We start from the raw sequence: 14,574 nt of genomic DNA, 5'->3' as shown, positions 1-14,574 counted from the left end.
GACCCACCGTAGGGAAATGTTTGCACGAGAGAGGAACCTGAAGAGGAGCTTTGACAAAATTTGAAGACGATATGTGTTCGTATAGCAAGTACCCTATAGCAGTTACTTGGTAGGCATGAGATCGTGAAAGATTGTACAACAGGATGCATAAGGTGTTACGCCTTAAATTAAAACATCCAGCATGACCGAAGGCAACTCCCGATGGACTACTTAAGCTTACATGAAGGGAAGCGTGAACAACGACAAATGCGTGACAAATGAATTGACTGCGCATGGAGGACCCTGTGAATGTCAGGCGTGCAGACAAGTCCCTAAATTAGTAGATTAAGGATTCGAATGGTATTTGTTTGGCCAAAAATGGAGGCGGAGTGATGCCTCGATGTTCGATGTGAAACAAGTGGGAATACTGTTCACCCGGTCCCATCAGATCGTTAAAGCTTATCCTGCATTGCTTGCATAAGCGACGCCGACGTGAGAATTGAGTGATAGTATGAGTCGACAAACGGTTATTGAGAACTCGATGTACCAAAGTGTCCCCAAAACGTTGCGAATAAATAAACGGTATACCCGTGATACATGAGTCCGGAAGCAGTCACTGTACATCACGACAGCGCCTGGAGGACCCGACGATGGACCGATACGAGGCCAAATCTGTCCGACGTGCAACGCGGGGGGCAACGTGAGACCCAACATACCAGTTTGACGGAACATAAGCAAGAAATGCCTGAAACAAGTTGTTGGAGGAACCGCTGGTCTCGGAGTCTCCGAGCCCGGTCTGGGCACGTAGTGTACGTGGAACCTAAGGATCGCCAGTGAGCGACAGGTTGGGGTATATATATGTATATATAAATATACATGTATATATATAGGAATCCTCGAACAGCTGGCACTAAGCGTCTAGCGGACCCATTGCCCGTAAGAGATAACGAATTGACAGCACCGGAGTAGCCGAGAACGATAGTTCTGTAATACCGTTTTGCATCAATGTAGGAGTATGTAACACACGATCGAAACTAAGGCGGGAAATAAAGCGCCAGGATACCTGAAGCGGTTAAGGGAACTTAAAACATGGTGACTATGCTTGACGGGTCTGGGGTGTGCCGCCCCCCCCCCCCAGCTTACTAGGAGCGCGAGCGTGAGTGCGTGTGTGCTGGCCGACTAGCTAGTGCCGCAATGCGGCGAAACAATTACACTAGGTTGGTGACGGGTGAGGCCCTGCTAGTTGCCAAGCGGCTTGAGAGGCTCTATCTATGCGTTGGCGTGAGGGGGTAGTGTGGCCACTGAATGAGGTGGCGGGGTGTCGGCCTCTCGGTGACAGTTAAACATAAGATAGAATGGGAGTGACGGATGAGGCCCTTTCTATGCCACAATGCGAGGCGACTAACTATGATTTGGCCCGAGGGGCATGGTACCTCCGAGTATGAGGATGGGTGTTGGCCTCGCGGGACCACTAACCTATGGCGAAGAAGCCGGGGAGAATAACAACAACTAGTGGACACCTAGGAACCTAACAGCCAGCAGTTGCTAACTAAGAAGGAAGGGTAGGTAGGGAGAGAGGACATACTACAGAACGAAACGTGGGTAGCAACGAGTTATGATCGTATGGTTTGACTGAAACTGGAGTGCCCAGAGAGCATGTGGGGTCCGGATGGTCGGGACGTATGAACAAGGATGCGTGTATGATCGTATGTATGGCCCTCGGGGCTCGTGGTGCCAGACTGTGGCCTTGATTCGAAATGCAAAATGAATAGACGTGTATAACTTTTGATATTATATGTATATATATGCAGATCTAGTTGTAGTATTGCAAACGCGTACTTGTCGTAACCGAGGCTCGCTCACCGGAACTGCAATGTGAAAAGTAGATGCAGTTGTCCAGTAACGTGTGAGCTTGTCTGCGTAGGAGTACGCCGGGTTTTACGCGTAACGCAAATAGCCTCACTGACTGAGGATGAATTAGGGCTGGTACAGACCACGCTCCGTGTGCTGTGTGCCTGCATCGTTCAAAAGACCCTCACGATGATGAGCAGGTTAAGGAAGTCATAATAGCCAAATATCCAAAAATTCAGCCATAACCAAACGAGCAGGCAGATTTCTGCAACCGCCAATGCGTGTCTCTGTATATCAGCGTATCGGTGTTTATATCTGCTCATGCGTGCGTACGTGAATGTCAGGGATAATGTATTAATATAATTACAGAATCATATATCATTAAAAAAGTTTTTTTTTTTGTTTTTTTTCGTTTTGTTATGTTTTAACAGGTGCCATTCACTGTGAGTGAGCAGTGTAGAGAGCTTAATTATGCAGTTTGTGCAATGCAGCCCTGAATAGTGGGTAATAAAAACAAAAACTGTGGACGAAACGGAAAACTTGGGTAGAGGCAGAAGTGAGCTGTAGTGTAATGTTAATGGCTTTAGCGTCGCCCAGGAATCACAACAGTAACGTGTTTAATGACATGTAAGTAGGGAGCCCATTAGTGGATTCACTTCAGCACAATAGCAGCACTAACCACGCCATGAAAAAAAAAATGGATATTTGTGTGTCCGCTACCCTGGGAAGTGACGTCGAGAACCGGGGAAACTAAACCCCAAACCAGCGACGGTAACACTGCCGACAATGCTAGGCCGAACTAACCAGGGAAGAGAACATGAGGGGCGGAGACACATGAATCTCGCTGATAAAATAAAAAACCCACGTTACTGCATGGGTTACTATTCGCAAGAAGCGGCTGAAAGACTGCAGCCGATCCCGGTCCTTTCAATAGATTTTTCCGGGCTGAGACCCGGGCAAAAAGACTGAGGACATCGATAGAGTGTCCGAGTGCGCAAAAAATTCTGCCGCTTTAATGAAAACACAATTAACTAAAAAAGTATTAACAAATCAGTTCAATGCAAAACAGACATCAGACGTGGTCCAAAGAGAGGTCGCGCTAGGAATTGCTCATTAATAGTCCAATTTATTCAAGTCATTTCAATTTAAATCAAGCACAACATCTAATAAAATAAAATGCAAATATACACAGATTTCTGCTCGGGAAAAACGTGGCTGTAGATAATAGGATTAAAATTTGAGGAATCCATATCTAAATCTGACAGAACTTTGAAACAATTTCGAGATTAGACAGAAAAACAGCCAGCCAGGCGTGGTAGCATAGACTGATACACCTAAAGAACGAAAAACTGGAAATGATTTGAACGATTTGGGAAGATATAAGAATCAGCTGCTTTGCACCTGTTTTTAAACGATATTTAATACATAGCAATACACAAGGACGTAAAGGAGGGTTGCTAGCTGACAAACGGAAGCAGAATCTGAAACAAATTTAGATTAAAATCAGTGGTACAAAGTCAATGACTTGGCCGATGACGGCTTACAAAATAATCTACAATTGGTAAGGGATTGTGAGCGTGTATGACACCATATAACATGGCAATACGAGAGCTAAAAAATAAATGATTATACACATAAAAACCATTGTCTAACAACAAGACACTATCTTTCCTGTAAGCAAACACTATATATATTTGCCGACGAGCCCGAGGACAGTATGGGTTGCAGTTTGAACAGCCGGCTAGAGAGAATGAAACGTGTGCGGGAAGCTATCCGGAGCATTTCATGCCGAGGGGATGATAAAGCGAAACGGAGCGTACGTGTAAAATGAGGATAAATTCGAATGAACTCACAGTTTGGGTGAACCGCCGAACGGCCTCCATGTGGATGAAAGAGACTCACGAAAACCGGCGGGCAGCGCACGAGCGTCGCGGCAGATTGACGTCAGAGGTCTGTGAAAACGGAAATGAAAGCGAATTTCCGAAATCGTCGCAGACAGGTGAGTAAGGGGATTGCTGGGTTTAAATAGCCATAAAATCCCTCCCACAATTTCAGGCAAACGCCTTCTATATATATATATATATATTTTTTTTAAATCAATAATGTTCGCACGTCTTTCACTTGGTTCTCCAATGAGACCTAACTTTGTGGAGGGTCCTTCATCAAAAACTGTTAGAACTCCAAATAATGGCTTATTTTAGTGCTCAAAGTAGAACGTTATGACACTTGAAAGATTGTGCCCATCAGCAAGACCACAAAACACTCAGCACATGCACAATTTATCACCTTAACATATTGAGGTATGCTAGGACATAAAGAGAATAGCTCCAATATTAAAGTGTCTTTGTATATCATATAGAATACACAGAATAATATATTTCTAAAACCTAGTCAGAGCAGTTTTTTTTAATAGGACTGTTATTGTAATTTGTACCTTTAAATGTACATCTTAGGTATTTACTAAACTGTGACTTGTTGGAATAGACAAGTGAATTGCAAATATTGGGATAAAATAGACAAATAAGAAAACTATTCTATTTCAGTTGAGCTATAGTCGCCTACAAATCACAGTTCATTGATGAATCACTAACAATTCATGGTTTAGTAACAGTGCATATTTGTTACACAGCTCTAAATATAACAACATTTATACATAGAACAAAGTTTAACCCCTTCACTCCCAATAATAATCATTTAGAATATTATGCATGTAGGCAAACAAAATTAATTATTGCATTCTTCTGTAGCTCATTGAGTTTTTTTTTTTTTTAATTATGCCAAATGGCTTTAAAAAAAACTATTACACAGTACTTTTCAGAAAAAGAAAAAAAAATCCACACATTCTTGTGGTAAGGTTTTTAATACAGAAGTAGTTCATGTGATTGCATATAGTTATTGTCAGTAGTTTCCCTTTGTATAAATCATTTAACTGTAAGAGCAATCATGGAAATGTATTTTATTTAGAGGAAATTTGAGGCAGGAAATATTTTCAGAAATATATTTGGTTGAATACACAAATATAAGATTCATATTTTATTGAAGAAATATATTCCAAAAATGCGAATTTCCTCTTTTGTGGTATTTACGCCGGGAACCTCCTACAGACATGTGCATTTGTTACATTCGCCCATAAATGATTTGATTTGTTTGACAATGAAATTGTGAGTCCATAACAAAAAACCTTCAATATGTTCTTCATGGATGAAACATTTTTGTTTGCGTTGTGATTTGAATTTAGAATGTCCTGCTATATATGCCGAACAAATCACCGAATGCAACAAATGCACATGTCTGGCTGCCATCGGAAATCAACTCTCAGAATAGTGAAAAACAATATATTATGGAACACTGAATGGTGGAACATTGTAAGGTGTTCTCTGAATGATGGAGCATCCTGTAGGATAAAATACACCAAAGGATAAAATACTCAGTATGTTAAAACATTCTATATAGGACCCTGTAAGCAGGGCCGGATTTTCCTATAGGCTAACTAGGCTTCAGCCTAGGGTCTCAAGATCAAGAGGGGCTTACATTCAAATTGTTTGCAAAATTAAAATTACACTATTCTAAAAACAGTGAACACTAAAACACTGAACTGAAAATAAGGAGAAATTCTATGCATATGATATGACCAGTGGCATACTAAGGGGGAAGCGGGGGGGGCGGTCTGCCCCAGGTGCCACTTACTAGAGGGGAGCCTGGGGCAGACTGCAATGCCCCTCCTGCCGCGATCGCTGAGACCGGCGGTCTGCAGCTTCGCAATGTGCAGAGCTGCAGGCCATGGATCTCGCGCAACGCTCTGATTGGGTCTCGCAAGATCCATGGTCTGCAGCTCTGCGGAACTGCAGACCGGAAATGAGGGCCACCGGACCACCAGGGACCCCACCGGACCACCAGGCAGCCCCCCCTCTCCTCCTCACCCCCCTCCCTCTCACAATCACCCCCCTCCTCATAACCCCCTCCCTCTCACAATCTCCCCCTCTCCTCATCACTCCCCTCCCTCTTTCAATCACCCCCTCTCACAATCACCCCCCTCCTCATCACCCCCCTCCCTCTCACAATCACCCCACCTCTCCTCATCACCCCCTCCCTCTTACAATCACCCCCCTCTCCTCATCACCCCCCTCCTCATCACCCCCTCCCTCTCACAATCATTATTTATAAAGGTTAGTACCAATCACAACATGTTTCATTTAACATATTGATATATATCACAGTAATTATGTATTTTATTGTCTCTCATGTAATTTACAAACTTAAAAATGGGAGGTGAAAGGGCCTAATAAGTGGAATAGCCTAGGGCCTCTTTTCATCTAAATCCGGCCCTGCCTGTAAGATAGAACACTCTGTATGATTCCCTGTACGGTGGGACACTGAATGGTAGAATAGCCTGCATAGAGTAACATTATATAGCATGAAATTAACTGTATGGTGGACCACTTAATGGTGGAGTGCTCTATACACTCTTTATAATGTACTTTGAGCTAGAACATTCTATATGGTGGAAAGCAGTTTAGGATGGAACATTGTGGTGGTGAACACTTTATGGTGGAAAAGTCTCTAGGGTGACATATACAGTATGGTGGAACACTCTTAATGTATTGTGGAAGAATCTGTAAGGTAGAATGCACATTGCATGGCAGCTCACTGTACACTCATACTATAGAGTAAAAATGCACGGTGTGGTGTATTATTCTGTAGGGTGGAATGCAAATGGTTAAAGCTGGACTGGCCACATTGCAGGTCCCTAGATGTTCCTTAAAGCTGGACTGGCCACATTGCAGATCCCTAGATGTTCCTGAATTTCAACTGCCATGATGCTTGCTTTGCCAATCTTTGGAATGCCAAAGCATCATAGAATTTGCAGTTCTTCTCAAGTTTAAACACTGTGCATGGTAGAACATGTATGGTGAGCACTGTATTGTGGAAAACATAGTATGGTAAAATTATACGTGTCATACACTGAATGTTAGAAAATACTTGTGCCTGAGTTACAGTGAAATATATAGATCATGGGATGTGCATTTATTCCTTGTGGCATATTGGCAGCACAATCTTTACAGTTTAATGACTTACAGACAATGTCACTTATCCATTCTCCTAACTTTCTACCAGCTTGGTAGCTTTCTGTGAAAATACATGCACATCATTTATCATCCTCTATTACTAGTATTGTTATAATTGGTGAAAATAGTAAATTGTATGCAATGTTAATATCACTCTATCTATCTATCGATCTATCGATCTATCTATCTATCATATTTTGATTGATTTGCTTCTGTAAGTCTCCTGTATTGGATATTGACATATAACACCATAATAATTTCCTTTCTTGGAATAAAAATTAATATCTTTCTACTTCGTAATTCTCTGTATCAATGGTTTTCACTTTACGGTCAATGAAGAAAGCAGCAGTACATTTGGAGTTTTTAAATATTAATAAAGTTAATTTTGTTCACAGCTTCAGTGAATTTTTAAAAAACATATGTGAGAAGGATTCCCCCTATCCAAAGCCCACAGGTCTTCAGATCCCAAGATCTATACAGCTTCCCAAAGGAGAAAGTATATATGACATTATCTATTTAAAGAAGACATTCTCATCGTGGTGTCTATGGAAAGACCTAGTTGTACCAAACAACGTTGAAGATTTTGTTAAGGTATGCATACAGTGACTACCAAAGAGTGCTAGACAATATATTATGAAATACAAGGTGTGGATAACATACTGTCAGGATAATTCACTAAAGTGTGAATTGTCAGAAAAATTTAATTAATTCATAGACAATCTCAAATATAATATAGCCAAACTGCAAAATTCTCAAAGTCAGCTAGACTTCCAGTTTAGCTATTTTAGTATCAAATTTGAAATTCACTTTCAATTTACTTTGAGTTTCTGACAAGTCAAAACCTTTCCTTTGCCTTAGACTAAATCTTCTTTCTTCCAGTCTAAACGCTTGACCTTATGTCCTATATGTGTCACTTATTTTTTATGAATTATAGAAAAAAAGTTAAACTCAAAAAAAGAAAACAACTAAAAGCAGTTATTTATCTAATCAATTAAAAGAAAATATCAACCACTTATCAAAGTATTTGTAACTGTTTTATAATATATTAAGAGAAGACAGAGTTGCTAACATGCAACTATTATTTCAACTTCACAAAAACATCTTCAGACAGATTATTTGTGTTGAAAGAATGCCCCTTTAAACTATTTACAAAACAACTCAATACACCAATGTGATTTTTTTTTCTCTTTAAAATAAAGAGATTTTCTCTGTAATTTCGGTTTGTGGATAACATTAAACTTTGCAAGTTTTCTGACAAAGTTGCTGTTTTGTTACAGTGAAAAAAAGCAATAAACTTTAAAATCAGCAATCATGAAATGTGTACTTAGAAATAAAAATATAAAGTATGTTTGCATGGTAGACAGGAATGTCCTGCTCATAATAGGAACCTGACAAAAGGAAGTAGATGCTCAAAGATATTTAATTAAATGTCCACTTTTTTTTTTTTTTTTTTTTTTTGCAGGCATAACCTGGCGCTAGTGGTTGTCATGCTGATAACAACTAGAGGCGCTTCCATTAAATTTCAGGGTTTTTTCAACTTCTAATCAGATGGTCTCAGAGAGCCCATGATAGCAAATTAGCCTCCAAATGCTTTCCTATGAGAAAGCAATGGATTGGCTGAGATGAGATCATTGATCTTGATAAGCTCAGCCAAAGAGGCAGAGTTTCACCGAAGGTTAAAGGTACGTAAAATACCTTTTTTAATCCTTGCAGTGCTCTCCCGGTCAACAGTGACTAGGACACAATAGTGTTATGGATACATATTCGTATCCATAATGCTGTAGTGTTCCTTTAACCCCTTAAGGACACATGACATGTGTGACATGTCATGATTCCCTTTTATTCCAGAAGTTTGGTCCTTAAGGGGTTAAGTTAAATGAATAAAATTGCAACATTAGGATTTAAAACAACACAGCATTGGTAGTGTAGTAGTATTATGTTGCCAAATTCTGGAGCTCAAATATGGTGAGTATAGATTGCTAAGAGGCTGAATATAACTATAATGGGCAAATCTCTGTAAAAACATTATTATTATAGTTAGCTTTGATTTTCTTTTCGAGAATGTAAAAATTGAGACTTTGAGTATATATAAAAAAAAATTGCAAATCATTTAAAGTGTGCAGTTTGGTTTCGCAATTCCATATTTAAAACAATATATATACAATTAAATTAAAATGAAAAAGTGCAAGTAAAAAAAATGTTTATTTTTTTATCAAATGGACTACAATCATTGTAGCCTGCTTTTTGTACATGTATCACAATAAAACAATTAATCATATATAGGTTAGCATATCTTGTGTTAAGCGATAGAATGTAATAATATGCAATTTCAAAAGCATAGCTCTCCTTACCTTTTTTATTTCTCTTTTGCTGATATCTTAGACCAGAGAAATGTTTTTTGATAATGCTTAATGAAAAATTTAAAAATGCAGGCTGGCTGTTCAAATGTTTAACAGACTTAATTTGCTTACGTTTGTCTGTGTGTACAGAAAACATCTGAGACAATGCAGTGCAATTGCAATATGTGTAGAGATCAATTAAAAGCCATTGAGATGAGATATTGAATTTTCTAATCTTAATAGGATTCAGTCTGTTGCTGCAATAATATGTTATGCACTTATAACTAAGCTTGCATGAATTCACAGACTCTGACACTTCACAATTTATTTTTCCAACCTTCAGACTGATTTACTGAAGCTCAGCTCTTTATATATTTTTTTTTCTTTTGGCGTTGTAGAAAAGTTACATCAAAATATGCTATTCGCTAACTGATGTAACTATTCCACTATGCCAATTAGTAAAAGATTCCTCCTAGAGAGATAACCCATAGAAACATTTTTGCTGTTTAATAAATGGCATTGCAATTTCATGAGCTGAAAAAAATATTGTTTTTTTTTTAACCAAAAAGCTATGTCTAGTAAGATCAGACATACGGTCTCACTAAGTGAGTGATGTCACGGCAATTAACCTTTTCAGTGCTGCAATGATGCACTAATCTCTTCTCTACAGACCGTAGCATGTCATTAGAGAAAACCAATCATCTATCTCTCACAGAAATAAATGAAAAAGTGATAAATAAAAACATTTAGTGCTTTGGACCACAATAATATTAGGGCTGTAATATGGACTTCCCTCTTCCTCCAACATATGGGAAACTGAGTGAAGGATAATGATTAATGAGGGCCCAGAAATGCACAGTCTTGTGACCCTGCATTCATTCTTAGAAGAGCTTTAATCTATTAGGGGTTAACTCCTTGTAAGACAGAAGATGGGACAGAAGACGCCCAGTAATGTTTATAGATATTACCGGGCAAGTATTGCATAATGGCTTACTGGCAAGTCTGTGTGACGTCTCAGGAATAAATGTAGTTTATTGCATAATTGTATTATGTAAATAATAATCGGAGAACTACATGTAAATGATAACGTGTTTCTATTCAAGGAACCTTTACAAGGTTCAACTATACCTGTCCATAACTTTGTATTTCAAGCAGGAAAAAAATGTGATAAGAAGGGATCATTTATAAAACGTAGCGTGGATTAAAGAAACCATACTTGGTGTGTTCTCCTATACTTGATATATTATATAGTTTTAACCTGTGTTGCTATTTTAATAATTTGCTCCTGTATTTATTACCTTGAATACATTTTGTCCAGGTTACAGTCTTAAGCAGGGATAGGCAACCTTCAGCACTGCAGATGTTACGGATGACATCTCCCGTAAAGCTTTGCCATTACGGCTGTAACATCTGGAGTGCCAAGGTTTCCGACCCCTGCCCTAAAGGCAGGCAGGACATGACTCCATATTGTGTACTGTGGAAATAATTAATATAAAATATGCATAATATTTTCTCTGCAAATCCACATTAGATGAGCATGTCCTGTAAATCATTGAGCTTGGAAAATCCAATTTAATATATCTATATATTTAAACTATAAATAAATAAAAATGTATACTATTAAAACTAATTTATATAATTACATTTTATTTATTTTAAATATGAAAGACCCTGTAAGAGTTAATACAATTATTTGCTTGGTGTATATTGGCCACAGAACATATTTTTGGTATGCGAGTTTTTTTTTAAATAGCTAAAGAATGACTAATATAGCGAGATAGGGATAAGGAGGTCTTTGCATCATGACCTTTTCAAGAAGCAGAGGTATGTATGGTGTTCGGTGTATAACTTCAATACATGAATGACAGAGTTCAAATCTCCCCTTCACCCAGAAAACAAACAAACAAACAACAACTTGTGAGATGTTAGTTAGGTTGTTAGGAATTCAGCATGCTCAACGTGTAGAATAATTTATGTGCTGAGTTTTCTCCAAACATAGTCAAGTTTGGACTTTTAATATGGTATGATTAGGTATGATTTCCAAACTCAACAACCAAAACTCGGTGTTCACTAAAAAAAAAACAACGAAATTTAAAATGTAAAAAATCAGATAATATATAGGCATTAAATATACCAGCTGTATATATTATATTTTTTTGTGTTACTTATTTTTTACTGGAGAATCTGGGGGTGCCGGTACATTTATATATTAATGTAAAGTATATAATATTAAAATTTAAAAGCAGAAAAATATAAAAAAAAAATACCTAAAGCATTTGAGATTACAAAAGAGTAAGGGATGACTTGTCAGGAGAGTTGAGGTAGTTATACAAATGGTTTGCTTAATAAATGAATTAAAACCTTTTAGGTAATAATAATTACGAAAGTGTATATTTTTAATATCTTGTATTAAATAACTTATTGCATCGTTTACTTCTTTTTTCTCCTTCTGAATACCTGCTCTTTTCAATATGAAGACAGATGAAAAGGACATGCAACTGATGGTAAGTTTCAACCTTACAACTAACTACTTTGTATTCTTCTCATTAATTAATACTGAACATTGTATTGATGTGTTCTACAAATGGCTGGAGCATGTGCTGATTTAAAAAACCAATGCCCTTATATGATTTTCATGATTTGCAGAGTTTAGGTAATGTAAATGCCCTAATATCTATTTTCTTACTGAAATACAAGAGGCTGGATACAGTCATACCTTTTGTTACTGGGTCAAGCATTATCTGCTCCTTATGACACCTCACTTTCCTCTCTCTCTCTCTCTAATCACTATGTGTCTTTGGTCTTGAGATGCAAAATTTTATATTCCTTTATATTGGTCACTATTGCTTCTGGGCAAAGGAATAGAGGAAACATCCTTTATTATGTTTTCATAGTTAACTTCAATATATATATTATTTTTACAATTAAATGAACTAACACAAATACTCATATATGTGTTTTTATAATATATAAATTTTCGCTTTGTCCAAATGTATTCATCTGAAAAAAAATAGTTTCTGCCAATCCGGATTTTGTCTTTTAACTAATTTGTTTTCTTACTAAATTTGTTTATTATTTTAGTTTTGGGTACCCCTTTCGGTTATTTTTTGGGTTCGGAATTTCATTTGGGGAATGAAACTCCGATCCACGCTGTGACTGCATCTCGCAGCCGTTTAGTAGATAACCCCCTAATTCCTACAAGTATTAGGGAGCTATTTACCAAAAAAAAAACACAATTAGTTTTTTTCAGCTAACTTCACTAATACTAAGTAAAAAATACTTAATATTAGTAAATAAGTGAGGTCATAACCTCACTTCTGCCCCTACTCGTTATGCCGCAAGTAGGGGCATGTAAATAAAACCCCTCTAAATAATTAATTAGGGGCAGAGCGTAGTGTACCCCTCCAGCTCCCACCCACGAGTGGGGGCTATTAAATTAAATGGGGGACATAATGTTTCTCCTAGTCCCCACCGAGTGCCTGTGGGTGGTGGCCCTATGTAAAAAATGGGGAGGTCTATCTCCCCCCTCCCAGCCCCACCCATTGCTGGCCGGTGGTGGTCCTAAGTAATAATAAGGGGGATCCTATCGTTCCCCCTGTCTGGCCCCCACACATTGGCTGCAGGTGGAGGGCTTTAGTTATAATAGGGGGGAACCTATTGTTCCTCCAGTCCCCACCCATCACAGTGGGTGAGGGATAATAGTAAAAAAATAAACCCCCACCAGTCACTAGGGATCCACAAACACCTAGTCACCCCCCCCTTCACTCCCCAGTGACTAGAGGTCCCCAAACCCATTCTAACAAATGAGCACTAAAAGAAGGAGACATTCGTGTATCTGAATGCATGAATGGATCATTAATTCAGTGCTCATTTGTTAGTTTGGCTCACTCCCATCAGATATGATGGGAGTAAGCAGAAAGAAACAAATGGCTCAACGACAGAATGAGTCATTCATACATTCAGATTAAATGTTTGGAATTACAGACAGTGTAATACAAAAGGCCAAATGGGAATTGTGAATGAATGAACAAATGAATGGCAAATGGAAGAATTTCAGTCCGCGCCCATTCATTTTTTCGTTTGTTTGTCTCCCCATTCGTTATTCGGACGAATGCATGAAAATACGAATGCCCAAGTCTAATATGTACACATATAGAAATATAGATAGATGTATATATACTTTCATACTTTCTGAATAGGAGGTTCTATATGAATAACACATCAAAAAGATAACATAAATACGTTTGTGAATGAAATTTTCTTGAGCAATATGGGTTTCTTATAAAACATTTAAAAAAAACTTGATTTTGGGAGCTCATTTTAAATAACAGGCCAACCCATCCAACTTAACCTATGTTGTATTTTCTGTAAGAGAAAAATAAAATTATACAAATAATTGCTCTTTTTTACTTAGTCCATTAGTGAAACCATGGCAACGCAGGTTCGGTGAGCAGTGAATACTTGTGTTTAGGATAAAGATAGCATTAAAATACATTTTAAATTGCAGTCACACCTTTGAATACTGTGGCAAGGAGGCCTTTCAACATTAAAGCTAATGCATCCAAAATTAGCTCATTGTGCACTTATCAATATTAAAGGGATGGAAATGTGATGGATACAACTTGTTTGATTTTCTCCCCAACTAGCTCAGCTTAACCAACATGTATATTAGAATTTACATACTCATGCCTTTAAAGATTTCATTATTACTTGCTTTTTACCTTGCCTATACTTCTAAATCTACCAATTCAAAACTGAAAATAACAAGTTATAATCAGAGCAACACAGAATTTACTGTTTTTGGTAAATAAGTCAAACTCTACTTATTGTAATAAGCAAAATATGCTTTTTGTTAAAACATACTTGTGTACTTGTTGTCTCATTTAAGGCCTTGGATTATATTAAAAATGATCACAATTAAATAAGAGGACGGTATTTAGTTAATTTGTCTGTGAATTTGCCTTTAGAGTGTCATTGTGTGGAAGGACTAGTCTACGTCAGATATTTTTTAAAGGAATGAGCAAGAATAAGATTAGTGGAATAGAACTCCTTTTCCAAGTTTTTTTTTTTTTTTTTTTTTAACCTATAAGGTATCTCTATTGTTTAGAAAAGTAATTTCTTCAAAGGAATACACTGTCTAAACCCAAGCTTTTCAGCCTGTCCTACTGGAACTAATCTATATTATGTTATTATTACTAGGGAATAAGATATTAGTTATTGCCAACCTTGCCAACCTTGCCAACCTTGCAGCATGATCTATAAGATTCACTACATGAACCTGGTTGGATGAAAGTGCATGTCCAAATATAGCTTGGTTTTGCCATTTAAGTGCTGCTTCA

The 14,574-nt window shown here is 37.8% G+C and overlaps 1 protein-coding gene across 1 annotated transcript in view; it reads left to right on the top strand.

Moving 5' to 3' along the window:
- LOC134601623 (dynein axonemal heavy chain 3-like) overlaps positions 1 to 14,574 on the top strand; it is an 875,684-nt gene that overhangs the window by 509,251 nt on the left and 351,859 nt on the right. Inside the window, exons 40-41 of the mRNA XM_063446141.1 lie at positions 7,292 to 7,487; positions 11,713 to 11,739. Coding sequence (XP_063302211.1) covers positions 7,292 to 7,487; positions 11,713 to 11,739 — 223 coding nt within the window. The remainder of the gene's footprint in view (positions 1 to 7,291; positions 7,488 to 11,712; positions 11,740 to 14,574) is intronic.

The sequence above is a fragment of the Pelobates fuscus genome, chromosome 3 (genome assembly GCF_036172605.1).
Source record: "Pelobates fuscus isolate aPelFus1 chromosome 3, aPelFus1.pri, whole genome shotgun sequence".
Lineage (NCBI taxonomy): Eukaryota > Metazoa > Chordata > Amphibia > Anura > Pelobatidae > Pelobates > Pelobates fuscus.
The sequence above is the reverse complement of the archived record's forward strand: the minus strand, read 5'-3'. Positions and strand labels throughout refer to the sequence as shown.